Below are 13954 nucleotides of genomic sequence, written 5' to 3' on the forward strand. Positions count from 1 at the left end.
TAATTGAGAGTACATGCACTGCAAGTGTTGCTGATTATTAACAGAATGATACAGCAATACTTATCACTTATCTCTTAGCTTAACACTATAAGAAGAAGTGGTCCCACCTTCAACTCTACTATTGACAGTTTACATTAATTGTACTTAGTCATTGTGACAAGTTAGACCATAGTTAGACTCACAGCAGCCCTTACAGTAGTATCATTCATCATGGCTTTATCTAAGGGACCACTGTCACCACTAGCAAAAGCTGAGAAGATACACAGAGTCACTCCAGTACTACAAGGCAGCAGTTATGTAGCAGCTATTGACTTTGGTACCTCATCACTATCAGTAGCATACACCACTCCAACAGATGGACGGATCGAACTAGTACCACTACACAGCACGTATGAGAGGGTACCTAATGCTTTAATGATACTGAAGGACCAGGAGAACCAGCAATGTAAAGTGACTGGGATTGGATATAGGGCACAGAGCATTTATGGTGATAAAAAAAGAGGAGCTCAAAATTTTATTTATTTTGAGCGAATAAAGACTTTACTGGAGAGAGATACAGTGAGTTGGAACAAATTTTAACAGTTAAAGTTTATATATTATTTTAGACATTACATCGAGCTACTAAAGTCTCTCCATTCACTGGTGGTTCTTATTATCTCATTGAAGTTATAGCTTTTATACTAACACACCTCAAGGAGAAGCTACTGACTGATCATCTGAAGAGAAACTACAAGTCAAGTGATTTTGATTGGGTCATTACTGTTCCTGCTATATGGAAAGCAAGAGCAAGAAGAATGATGAGAGAAGCTGCTTATATGGTAACCTAATACATGCTTTGTATTTCATTATGTTAATATGATAGGCTGGTCTCACTTCTGATGCTCCTTGTGGTATAACAAGGTTCACTCCAGTTGGTTCTCCTTTACCACGTCCAGAGGAGGTTAATCCTGAGAAGCTATCATTAGCTCTAGAACCAGAAGTAGCTGCTATAGCTGCACAGCATCAGTCAGAAGTATCAGGAACACCTCCACAGAGATATATGGTAGTTGATATAGGAGGAGGTACAGTTGATATTACTGTACATGATAAGAGTAATGGGAGAATTAGTGTAGTATTACCACCAATGGGTAACACCTGGGGAGGTACTACTGTCAATGAAGCACTGTCAATGATACTGGAAGAGATAGTGGAAGACAAAGGTTTCCAGTCTTTCATAAATTCAGATCCAACTCGTGCTAAACCTGCTCTGAATAAGTTTTTCTATGGAGAGTTTGAAGAACAGAAAAAAACATTTGGTGACACGACTGAAGGCATTAATGAAATATCAATGACGCTACCCCCAGCCTTTGTAGGATTCTATGGTAGCCACAAGCTACGTGAAGCAAAGAAGATGGACATGCATTATGATCCTGGAGATGGTTCGTTAGAAATAGACTATTGTCAGTTGGAAGAGAAGGTATTCAAATCAACAGTTGATAAGATCATAGAGTGCGTGAGGACAGCATTTGATGAGCTAACAGATCAAATAGATACAGTTTATCTAGTAGGAGGGTTTGGAGGTTGTAGGTTTGTTAGTCAAAAGATAGAGGAAGCTATCGCTCACCATCGTGGTATTCTTTATGATAATATAGTGTGCCCTATAAAACCAGATCTTGCTGTAGTAACAGGAGCAGTGACGTGGAGGAAAGATCCTAACATAATCCAATCACGTGTTGCTGATGCTACCTATGGGACAAGTGTTGGTACTGTATTCAACCCATTAATACATGATGAACATTACAAGTATGTAGATGAAGATGGCGTACAATGTTGTGGCAATGTATTTGAAGTATTTGTACTCAAAGGAGAAGAAATAAAGGATGAAGTATATAAAGAAACAATAACACCTGGTTCTCAAAGCATGACGCAAGTATGTATTCCTATATACTGTACACCAGATGATGGAGTCCAGTATACAAGAGATAAAAAACGTAAACTAAAAGTACGTGAGATTGGCCAGCTAGTACTTGATATTCCTAATCCTAATGATCTACCAAAGGAAAAGAGAAAAATCGATGTATTTATGGATTTTAGAGGTACAGAGATACATGTACAAGCAAGAGCTCAATATCGTATTACTCAAGAAGAAGTGAAAACAGTTTGTGACTTTCTATCAAAACAAGACTAACAACAAAAATGAAATAGAATAGTAATAACACTTTACGTATATGTACTAATATTATAGTTGTTTAAGTGTTTTATTAATTTGTCTTCTAATATTTATAGATTTCAGTGAAAAACTGCTGTACAGTACAGTACTTTACATGCATGCATTGTCTATTTCTTTACTTTATGAATTTTCATGTACATTTATATTTAAATACAATATATATTTAGTAAGCCCCACCCACTGCCCCGCCCCTACCTGTGAGGACATCCTTTACATATTTTCTGATCAGCGAAGGATCCTCCCAGTACTTTACTGATGATTGGTGTGGCATTATAAGCCTTGAGTCCCTCGTCTACACTGTCCACTAGAGTATTGAAGAACTCAAAGGCATCATGCTGCTCTCTCAGATTAACCTGTTGACCCTCCAACCTGTAGAGGAGGGGAAATATTAAATAATGTGTTGGATAAAGCAAAATTTTTCGAGGGCTGTAAATTTTGTAAACTTACATAAAAATCTATTTTGTGGATTTAATTTTCATAAATTTATGCTGTCTGCCATCTTGTACTGTAACAACTTGATTTTCATGGAAGTACATGTAATTTTTGCAAATCTTCAAAAAATCATGAAATCCACGAAATTTAGAGCCCTCATAAATTTTTCGCTATACAGTACATGTACATGTATAATCACTGCTAGATCTGGAGGGAGTTTAGGAGACTTTTGTCTCCCATATTTGGTCCTAGGTCTCCTGAAATCTGTCCCATTGTTCAGCTTTTGGTCTCTCATATTTAGCCCTAGGGGTCCTTAAGTCTACCAGTTTTAGTTAGATTGGTCCCACAAAATTTAATTTATTTCAATATCTAACACGTACCATACATCCCCATATAAACTAATAAAGGATACTAATACCATAATACATGTACAGTGTACATAATAAATAATAAAAGCACATCAGTATGATACAGTATATTCATTACCTGAAGTCCTTCCAGAATCCTTTGGGTACATAAAATTGAACCTTCCCTTCCAGTAGATGTCCAAATATGGTCTGTAGTTGCATCAGTACCTTAATGTGCGTCTCCTTCCGGTCAGTACTAGCAGGGACCAGTGGACCATCTACTGACTGCATAGAGGAGAGATAATTGTATTAATAATAATAATAATAATAATAATAATAATAAATAATAATAATTCTATTTTATTTTATTTCATTTTATTTTATTTTATTTTATTTTATTTTGTTGTTGTTGCCGTTGTTGATAATAATAATAATAATAATAATACAATACATTTAATGGGTGAGCCTAAGCAAGCAAGGTATTCAAAAATAGTCCTGGTTCTATTAATAGTATCTGTTATTCTATAAATAGTAACGTCTCCTTACTTTTCCTTTATTGTCTTGTTCTGTTTTGTCAGTTTCGTTAATCAACTGGACTGCTGGCTCTGATAGCGAGAGGACACCATTTCTGACCGGAGAGATCATGTACAACTACAAAACAACAAAACAATAAATTAATAAATAATCAACTATAATTATAATACTAGCATACTAATAAATAAATATTAAATAAAATTAAATAAATGTATATATTAGGTATTACTTGTTGTAGTACAGCGTTCATATAGCAGGTAGCTCCAGCATTCTTCAGTCCCACATACCCTCTAGTGGGTCGAGGACCAACGTGAGGATAATACTCCCACTCCACCAATGGAAGCTCATCTGGAGGTAATGGAGAATAAAAATGTAGGAAATCCTTTAGAGTTTGGGCTTTTAATGCATTCACAAATAAAGTACAGTATAAGTGGTTTTTTTCAAGGGTTGCAAATTTTGTAGATTTCACTAATTCCTTCCTGATTTGCGAAAATTAAATCCACAAAAATCAATTTAATACAGTACCCACATGGCACATTGTGCATGTATAACTTGCAAAATTGAAAATCCACAAATTAGAAATTTAGCCAAATTTAGCAGATTTCCCAAAATAATAATTCCCTCAAAAAAAACCACTTATACAGTAATTTATCTGTTCATGCTAATACTAGTAGTAATAGCCTCACCATTGTAGAATATATCAGAGATTAGTTCACTGAGTATTTCAATGTTCTCCTTCACTCCAACACACAGTGCATTCAATAGTTTATAACAAGCTTGAATACTGTCAGGACTGGAGCATATACCACTGGCTAACTCATCATTGTACTGTAGATCTATTAATAATAATAATAATAATAATAATAATAATAATAATAATAATAATAATAATAATAATAATAATAAATATAATGTATCAGTCATTACCAGGTGTAGTCTTTAGTTTCTTCACTAATCTTGATGCAGGAAACAAGAAATGATTGATGAGGTTCTGAGAAAGGAAAAAGAATTTACATAAAAAGTGGAATTGCTGAAAAAAAGCAATATTATGCCAAGCTATCATTCCAAAAGCTATTCCACATGAACATGTACCACAGTTTAAATCTTATAAAAGTACATGTACATCTATAAGTACTGTATTTACATGCATACATGTACATGTAGAAGTACCGTATAGCGCTTTATTTTCGAGGAGCTAAACTTTCGCTATTTTCGCGGTTTGCATGAAACCACGAAATTAAAGATCTGCTAAAATTTCAATTGCCATTAAAGGTGTGGCACTAACATTGCGAATCCACAAAAATTATTTCTGCGAAAAATTGATTTTTATCAATCCGCGAAATTTTAGCTCCGCAAAATTAAAGCACTATACGGTACAACAGTATTAACTAGTAATTCACATGTACAACAGTATTAAATACACATGTAATAATTCACAGGTACAGTGTCCTTACAGGTATGAGGTTCATTCCCCCTGGTTTACTCCCTAAACTGTGTCTCTCTTCAATTGAGGAAAACGTCAGCAGCTCCACAATAAGATTCAAATGACCTTCCAATAATGGACCCTCCACCACCACAGACTGACTGGACAAGGAATTAACCTATTGATAATAATAATAAATAATAATAACATCAATATGTATCAGGAAATGTAATAAAAATTTGGGGTGATTTCGGAGCCATTAAAAAAAACCATGGGCTATAGCCTTGGATATTTTTCAGATTTTTGGCGTTTTCTTAAAATGGCCGTAACTTGAAAAATTGAAGTAAGAATCAGCTCAAACTTGCTACACAGCATAAGGACATCAATGTGTATCAGAAAATGTAATAAAAATTTGGGGTGATTTCGGAGCCATTTTTTGAAAAAACCATGGGCTATAGCCTTGGGTATTTTTCAGATTTTTGGCATTTTCTTAAAATGGTCGTAACTCGAAAAATTGAAGTCGGAATCGGCTCAAATTTGCTACACAGCATAAGTACATCAATATGTATCAGAAAATGTAATAAAAATTTGGGGTGATTTTGGAGCCATTTTTTGGAAAAAACCATGGGCTAGAGCCTTGGGTATTTATCAGAATTTATTTTCAGTCCATATGGTACATGTACATGTATACTATAGGTCACATGACTGTCACATGATGCACTTACTCTCACTCCCTCCAGCCACTTCAGTTCAATATCCAACAACTTCTGAATACCATCAACTGATACCTGGTGACAGTGGGCGTGGTTAATTAACCTAATCAACGAATATTAATGAGATCAATGAATATTAATGAGCCGGCATACCTTGCTAATAATCTGAAGAATTCGTTTGATGTTGAAGAATGATCACTAACTATAGTCTAATAAATAAATAAATAAATAAATAAATAAATAAAATAAGTAAATATTAAATAAATAAATAAATTAGTACATGTACATGTACATGTACATGTACATGTACATGTACATGTACGTGTACCTCTAAAGCGTTGAAGAGTAGTTTGATAGTGCTGATCAATACTGGGACCGAGTCAGTGCAACATTTAGTGATTATATTGAACAACTGATCCTGAGCTGTCATCCTTATTAACCTAAAAAATAATAATAATAACAACAATAATAATAATAATAATAATAACAACAACAATAATAATAATGCACATTATAATAGCAAGTATCATTGTATCATATGTAGATGTACTGTATTTCCTTGAATAAGGCCCTAGACGTTTATTGCTTAGCAGAGGCAAAAATCACAAAAAATTTAAAATTTCCAAAAATCCAGGCTCAAACCCGCAACTATATGTTCTAAAGACTGAGGATGAACTATTAGGCTATTTGGACCACTCTAAACACAAGTGTACATAACATTGGGTGAAATATGAGTATCTATACTGGTAATATATTAGTAATAGGCATTTATTTGAGTAGGGCCTCTATTAGAGGAAATACAATATGTACAATACATGTATGTATATCCGTGATATTCATCATACTAAAGTTGATAAGCTCATTTGTACTTGGTAACATTTAGCAACATTTTCCATTCATTTTTAAACAGGAGGTCAATAGCTTAATGCATGTTAGTAAAATTAATCGTCCAGAAATTAATACATGTACAAGTACATGCACATGTACATAATACATTAACCTTCTGGTAAGCTTGGTAGTTAGTAAGTTACTTATAAATCAACCAACCTGTCCATTACAACTACCATATAGCAGAAAACTGTCGTGGCCCAAAAATTTCACTGATCCGTTCAAAAATCAATTTTGTGGTTTTGATTTTTTGCGGTTTTCTACTTTTCAGCCATCTTGAACCGTAATAAATCAATTTTTGCAGATTTTATTTCCGTAAATTTTGGAGAAAAAAAACAAAGCAAAATCCACAAAATTTTCCCGCTATACAGACTTTCATAACAGAAAGCTCCCCTAACCTGTTCCTGGCAGTGAGTACAATATCAATGATGAATTGTTTCCATGGCTCAGTGGTGTGGTGGGTGTCCAGTATAGTGTTAGAGACTGCCATTGAGAGGGAGAGGGTCTCCAGTCCTTCTCTTATCAACTGGAGCACCTCTGAATCCAATGGACCCGATACACACCTCTAGAGAAGGAATAAGGAATGGTAATAATAATAATAATAATAATAATAATAATAATAATAATAATAATTTGTAATTATAAATTTAGAGGGTTAGCTGCATTATTAACATGTATTCAAGTTAGATTTAAAGTATGTAGGGGCTACTAATGTAGTATCCCCATTCAAAAATTGATAAAAAACTAGTGCCAAAACTGCCGATAATGGAGCGAAGTAGTGAACTAGGACTTCGTTTTATAGTCAGTTATTTGTAAAAGGCTATCATGGGTTGTCCTCCCAATGTGGTTAACACTATGTACTTGTGTAAACTGATTGATCTTAATCAATGTTATACAGTCAACCAGACACCTTGGTACCCAATAATACCCTAGAGCCTCCTGATTATGAACCTGTCCTTATTTCAGAGGTTCATTAATACACATTACTATTGTATTGGGACTGATACTACCCCTCCTCATTATAGAGGTGTCCTTATTTTAGAGTCTCCACAATAGGAGGAGGTTATATTGTGTACATGTATTAGTATCTGTATGATTATTGTACCTTTTCAAATTCCTTGTGAATCTCATTAGGTTTATTCATTAATGATATATCTCCAATGATACTGGACCATATCAACATTTGTAATGAAACAATGACATCAACATCAGGTAGGGGACTCATCAACTAATAATAACAATAAATAAATAAATAAACAAGCAAACAAGTAAACAAACAAAGCAATAAATAAGGTATACTTACATTGGTACAGAGTGATTTGGCCAGTATGGTTGCCACAGTCTTTAGTTTAGTATCAACAGTGGATACTATGGTGCTCATAGCCTCTTGGATACCAACTGCTGACTTGTATCTGGGACCTCTCATTGCCTCTGTATAATTCAGTATAACTCAGTATAACTCAGTAAAACATACATGTACATGTAGTGTGCAATATGACTCAGTATATTTCAGTATACCGTAAATGTTCAAATAAAGGCCGGGCTTGAATAAACACTTGGTACTAAGAATCTCCAAGTATAGTTACGCATATTTTACTCAATATAAGTACCACAATCTTTAGAGTGTCCCAAATGGCCTAACTTGTTAAGCTGAAGATGTTGAACCTATAAGTCCAGGTTTGAATCCTGGTTTTACTTTTTAAATTTTATTTTACGCAATTTTTTTGTCCTGGAAAGAAATAAACGCCTGGGCTTTTATTTGAACATTTGCGGTACCTCAGTATATTTTAGTATAACTCAGTATACTACCTACCAGTGTTTGATTTTATTTCTTGTGATACTGAGAGTATGAAGGAGTAGCCCTGTGCTACCAGGAGTAACTTTAACACTTTAAGACAACTGAGGTAAGCTGACCTGGAGAGAGAATTATAATTTATGTACATGAATATATTAACGTAATACGCGTATTCATTAAAATAGACATGTACTGTACTGTAGAGTATGAATTAAGTTAAGGAAGAAATAGCACAATTTCATGAGGTGATTACATGTATAAGATAAAATGTCCCACAAGAAATTTTAGAAATTATTCACTCCATTTTTGTATTATTCTTCACATCCTAAACTATTACAACTACCAAATATCATGAGATAATAATTGATAAGCGTCTTACTACAGTACATGATCACAGGTACATTGTACGTGTACATATAAATACAATTACATGTACAAGTACATGTATATTCCAACTGGTTACCTCTTGAGTGTGTTGTCAGCTCACATGAATATTAACGTAAATACATGTACATGTACATGTACATGTACATGTACATGTAAAATTGTAAATGTATTCATTAAAATACATGTACTGTATAGTAGGAAACACGTGTGTAATTCCAGTAAGAAATGGTGCAATTTTCCAAATATCATAAAAATAATAATTAATAAAAATCCTACTACATGTACATGTACAGTAAAGCTGCATGTACATGTAAATACAATTACAAGTACATGTATATCTTCCAACTAGTTACCTCTTGAGTGTGTTGTCAGCTCTAGAGAGACAGTCATTAGAAGTGAGTACATGAAACATTAGCTTCAGTCCACCACACAGTATGAAGTTATGCTGGAACTCTGAGCTCTCAATATCACGATTATCAACTGATGGCATTATCATGGAATGAATAATCTATTAATAATAATAATAATAATAATAATAATAATAATAATAATAATAATAATACCTCAATTAGGTATACAGTTTTTGAAGGGCTACCACAAAGTACAAATGATTCAAGTTGTTTATAACGATCCTCTTCAGTTGATTTCTCCTTACAAAATATCAACATCTCCTTAAGTAACCTAATACCTAATAATGATCCACATTAATACATGTGTATATGTGTATTATGACAATTAATTATTGGCCACACCTACTTCCTGACCACGCCCCCTTACCTGTGGGTAGTAATTTCAATAAACTCCTAACGTTATCTCTCAGGATCACTAGCTGACGCTCAACAGCAAAATCACACAATCGAAGCAAGAAATCAATATAGTCATCTTTATCAGCCATTAGCTAATAATATAATTTATAATAATTAATAATCAAAATTTAATATCACATCAAAATAGGTGACAATTTCATCTAAAATTGTATAATTATCACCTGGGCTTTATACATGTACAATATGTCTTTCCGACCAATCAAAATAGAGCATACATGTATATACATTTAGGTGTACATGTACTTACGACTGATGGTAGAACCTTCTCAGTATCAAAGTTAGGCCCATCATGCTGGCCAGTGGAAGCATCAGATGAATCAGTTGAATTATCAGAAGATTGCATTGAGGTCTCGCTGATGTTACTGTACTGGTGCAGTCTCACTGTGACAACCTGTGGGTGGGTTAAGAGTGTGTTAAGTATGTGTTAATAATGCACTGGGAATAATAGTAGGAGTGTGTTAAGAGTGTGTTAAAATTGAATCAGTAATGATACTGTAGGTTAAAAGTGTGTTAAAAACATGTTGCTAACTGTAGTAAACTGTGTTAAAGTTGTGTTAATATTGTGTTACATTAGTGGAGGGTGTTGTTACCATTTTATCCCTCAGAGGTATGCTGGCTGCAATGACATATCTGTAGTTCTCATTTTTACGAATGATCTCATTCCCAACGACCAACTCCAACTTTGAGGAATCATGAACATTGATTCTGGGGAAGGAGAGAGAGAGACAGAGAATTAATAAACAAGCATACGTGACTACATGTACAATGTACTGTACATGTACTAGGACTTTAAATATCACAGGCTATAGTCAATGCTTTAGAGTTACGGCCATTTTAAGAAAATGCTAAAATTCTGAAAAATACCCAAGGCTATAGCCCATGGTTTTTTCTACAAAAATGGCTCCAAAATCACCCCAAATTTTTATTACATTTTCTAATTCTTAATACAAGTAACTATAAAATCACTTACAACACACATTACCAATCATACCAATACACACCATACATCAGTTAATACATCAGTTAATACATTGTTACTGTTCCCATACTTCCTTGCTATCTGTCTCCTCAGTGATGCTATGGTGTCATTATGATGGGTCCATATATCAAAGTCCTCAGGTTGTGAGTTTGGAGTTGAACAATATCTGATGGTTAATGAGAGGGGCTTACCCCAATAGGACCTGGTAAGAATAATAAATAAATAAATAAATAAATAAAAACAAATAAATAAATAAATAAACAAGTAAATAAATAAATGCATCAATAATATTGTTCCAACTCACTTCCCATGAGGTGGTATCCCTCTCTCCTCCATGTGTTCATTGTCACACTCCACAATATACTCCAGCAGCAGCTTTAAACACCTAACAAGCTTATTAACCTACACCAATGGTAATAGTAATTGTATTATTTATTATTATCATTATTATTATTATTATTATTATTATTATTATTTATTATTATTATTAATATTCATTACTTGATCAGAAGCCTCAGTCACTAGTTCATGAGGCTTATACTGGTACAATACTTTATTAATGATATCCATTCTCTGCATACACACACTGATGAACTCCTGGTGGATCTATACATGATAGGAGGAATCAATCATAATATTAAAATATGAATTTTTAATAGACCATGATCAGTAAAATTTAATACCGTATAGAAAGAAATTTGTATGGCTCAAATATTTTACAATTTCAGCCAAAAATCTTTTTCGTGGTTTTAATTTTAATAATTTTCTGCCTTTTAGCCATGTTAAACCGTATTAAATTGATTTTTGCAGATTGAATAAATTGCAAAATTCACAAAAGATTCTAGCTATACAGTACAATTAAAAATTGGAGCATTAGTTAATTTATAACTGTACAGTTACAATGTACATGTATATAATCTACACATCAACCCATTACTTGTTCCTGAGGTAGTTTGGAGGAGAGGTTAGTGAATATATCCTTCATGAGTTCAATGGGTTTGGAGGATATGCTGTCATTAACTTGAAGGACGCAGTCCCACAGGTAATCAAGACCTGTACGAACAAAGGTTACCATGACGACAGACACCACGACAACAGTTGCTAGGCAACGGGACTAACCAATCAGATCGATGCTTTCTGTGATGAAGGAGGTTCTGTTCCATTTGGAGAGTCTTGACTGGTTGTGATTGACCATCCTAAAGAACCTGTCGAAGCACCTAAACCCACAGTCAGTGAGTGATGATGGAGTGAGGTTGAGTATATTTTCAGTGAATATCCTCCGAGCTGTCTCCGGCTCTATGTCTGGCTCCTCCCACATTGCAAGCTAAAGGGGCGTGGCTTAATAACCTGACCACACCCACTGGACTAACCTTAGCAAACCATTTGAAGCAGGCGTCCTTATCAGACGGAAACACTGCTTTGACTACCATACTGTCCCATACCTGGAGAAGAGTATAATAATAATACATGTACACGTGTACATGTACATGTATACGTGTACATGGAAATGGAAAAGTAGAATACCATATAGTGGGAAAAGTTGGTAGAGTTTTATTTTGGCGATTGGTGGTTTGCAAGCAGAATCCCCAATATTAAAACCACCAATCATTAATGCGCATGCTCAGTAATGCACGTGTACACAAAAATCACCAAATTAAAAACTGCCAATTACAATTTTACAGCAAAATCACCAAAATAAAGTGCCGCCAACTTTTCCCGCTCTACGGTATCTTAAAGTGACTTTAATTTTAAGATAAAAGAAAGAGGTAAAATTTAAAAACCAGTTAATTTTTGTTATAGTAGCTCACATGTAAATTGTAAATAAAAACATGTAACAATTTAAAAATTAAATTATAAAGGTAGGAAAATATCCCCCTTCTACCAGTATTATATGAATTATAGTAAGTTAGAAATGTACATGTACACTTACCATTAGTGCTTGACTGAGTCCTAGCCATAACTGACCATCTTTTAATGCAAACCTGAAGAACACAATAAATGATAATAATAATATTATTATTAATGAATGGTGTACTGTACATGATTACCTGATGAAGTCCAGTCTGATCTGATACTGCTGATAATGATTGAACCGATCATCAATACAGTATGAATCAGGATCAATATCAGGTGACTCTAACAATGCAATAAATAAATAAATGAATAAATATGTATATGTAATTAATGTTTGTTATTATTATTTATTTATTTACTTTCTTTAATCTCCTTTATCTTCATCATGTATTGGCTGAGGTTGGAGCAGATCTGTGAGAGGAGGTGATAGTTCTGGTCCAAGTGACTAATGATCTCATTACGGTAATAAAACCGTGAGGTCGGGTGATGGACTGAAGAGTAATTCACTGGAGACTATTAGAGAAAAGGATTAATAGTATCAATGATTAATGAATATCCCTTACCTCTAGATAAAGGAGACATATTTCTCTCATTTGCTTAAGAGCTGGTATAACCCATTGGGTCCCTTCATTGACCTCCTCCACACAGTGGGTCAGCCATTGTAACTTCTGACTCTCCCTGTCCTGAGGATCAATGCGATAATGTAACACACACACACACACACACACACACACACACACACACTGGATAATGAACTGTAACTAGTACTGATGTAGTACTACTATGAATGAATGTACATGTGCTGTAGATTTATGTTTGTATATTTAAGTAAATTTGAGCTGATAATTGGAATGAGCTCAAATTTTAGTAAGCATCCATTTTCCTGGTGTGTGTTTCATTAACATGTACATGTACATGTATTGTATAGCAGGAGAGAGTTTAAATTTGGCGAATTGATAAATTTTGGTGATTAGTGAATTTTAAGTTGACAAATTTGTGGCCACGTGCCATTGAGCATGCGCATAATGGCTCAAAAAGGCAGATTCTTTGGTAAATGACTATCAAAACGCCAAATTCACCAAACTTAACTCCCTCTAAAATTTCCAACTATAGGGTATATCTGAATGTTTCATGATCAAAAGTAGAAAATTATGAATTATCGAAGCTGCTAAAAGTATACATGCACAAATGTACATATAGTACTCATACCATTATACATGTACATGCACACGTAGGTACATGTATACACTATATGCCAGTCCATGTAGTATTCCCTTACCTGTGAGCAGGAGTAGTCCAGTATCTTGATATGAGCATTCATAGCGTGTTCCATAGTATCTAGTGGACAGTCGTCCCTATGGGCCAGGTTCCACAATAGCTCCAGCACTTTACTGGCCATTATCCCTTCCTTGTCATCCTCTGCTAAGTGTCTTATAAAGTCCAACAGTTCATCTCTTTGCTTCTTGCTAGCTCCTACCCAGCTCTTCTGAAAGCAGCCAAACAAGTGGTCCAACTGGTCGGGGGAGAAGTCCCAGGCTAACTTAACTAACAGTTCATGTATGTCTC

General features: G+C 34.3%; 2 protein-coding genes across 2 annotated transcripts; one reads left to right on the top strand and one right to left on the bottom strand.

Moving 5' to 3' along the window:
* The first annotated feature begins 210 nt into the window (after nt 1–210).
* Nucleotides 211–2167, top strand: LOC105314858 (heat shock 70 kDa protein 12A-like). The gene is made up of 3 exons (XM_011409263.1): nt 211–558; nt 606–752; nt 863–2167. The coding sequence occupies exons 1-3, from the start codon at nt 211–213 to the stop codon at nt 2165–2167; spliced, it is 1800 nt and encodes a 599-aa protein (XP_011407565.1).
* Nucleotides 2168–2400: 233 nt separating this feature from the next.
* On the bottom strand, nt 2401–11609 carry LOC100635460 (probable ubiquitin carboxyl-terminal hydrolase FAF-X). Its single transcript, XM_003390512.1, has 23 exons — nt 11472–11609; nt 11036–11140; nt 10839–10936; nt 10605–10736; nt 10146–10260; nt 9803–9946; nt 9506–9626; nt 9292–9416; nt 9082–9236; nt 8360–8460; nt 7850–7977; nt 7652–7774; nt 6945–7111; nt 5987–6098; nt 5812–5867; nt 5671–5761; nt 4977–5123; nt 4450–4513; nt 4209–4358; nt 3752–3870; nt 3535–3639; nt 3128–3273; nt 2401–2578 (listed from the first exon to the last, which is right to left on the bottom strand). The coding sequence occupies exons 1-23, from the start codon at nt 11607–11609 to the stop codon at nt 2401–2403; spliced, it is 2820 nt and encodes a 939-aa protein (XP_003390560.1).
* Between the last annotated feature and the right edge of the window lie 2345 nt (nt 11610–13954).

This window comes from Amphimedon queenslandica, unplaced genomic scaffold (genome assembly GCF_000090795.2).
Source record: "Amphimedon queenslandica unplaced genomic scaffold, v1.1 AMPQUscaffold_12434, whole genome shotgun sequence".
Classification (NCBI taxonomy): domain Eukaryota; kingdom Metazoa; phylum Porifera; class Demospongiae; order Haplosclerida; family Niphatidae; genus Amphimedon; species Amphimedon queenslandica.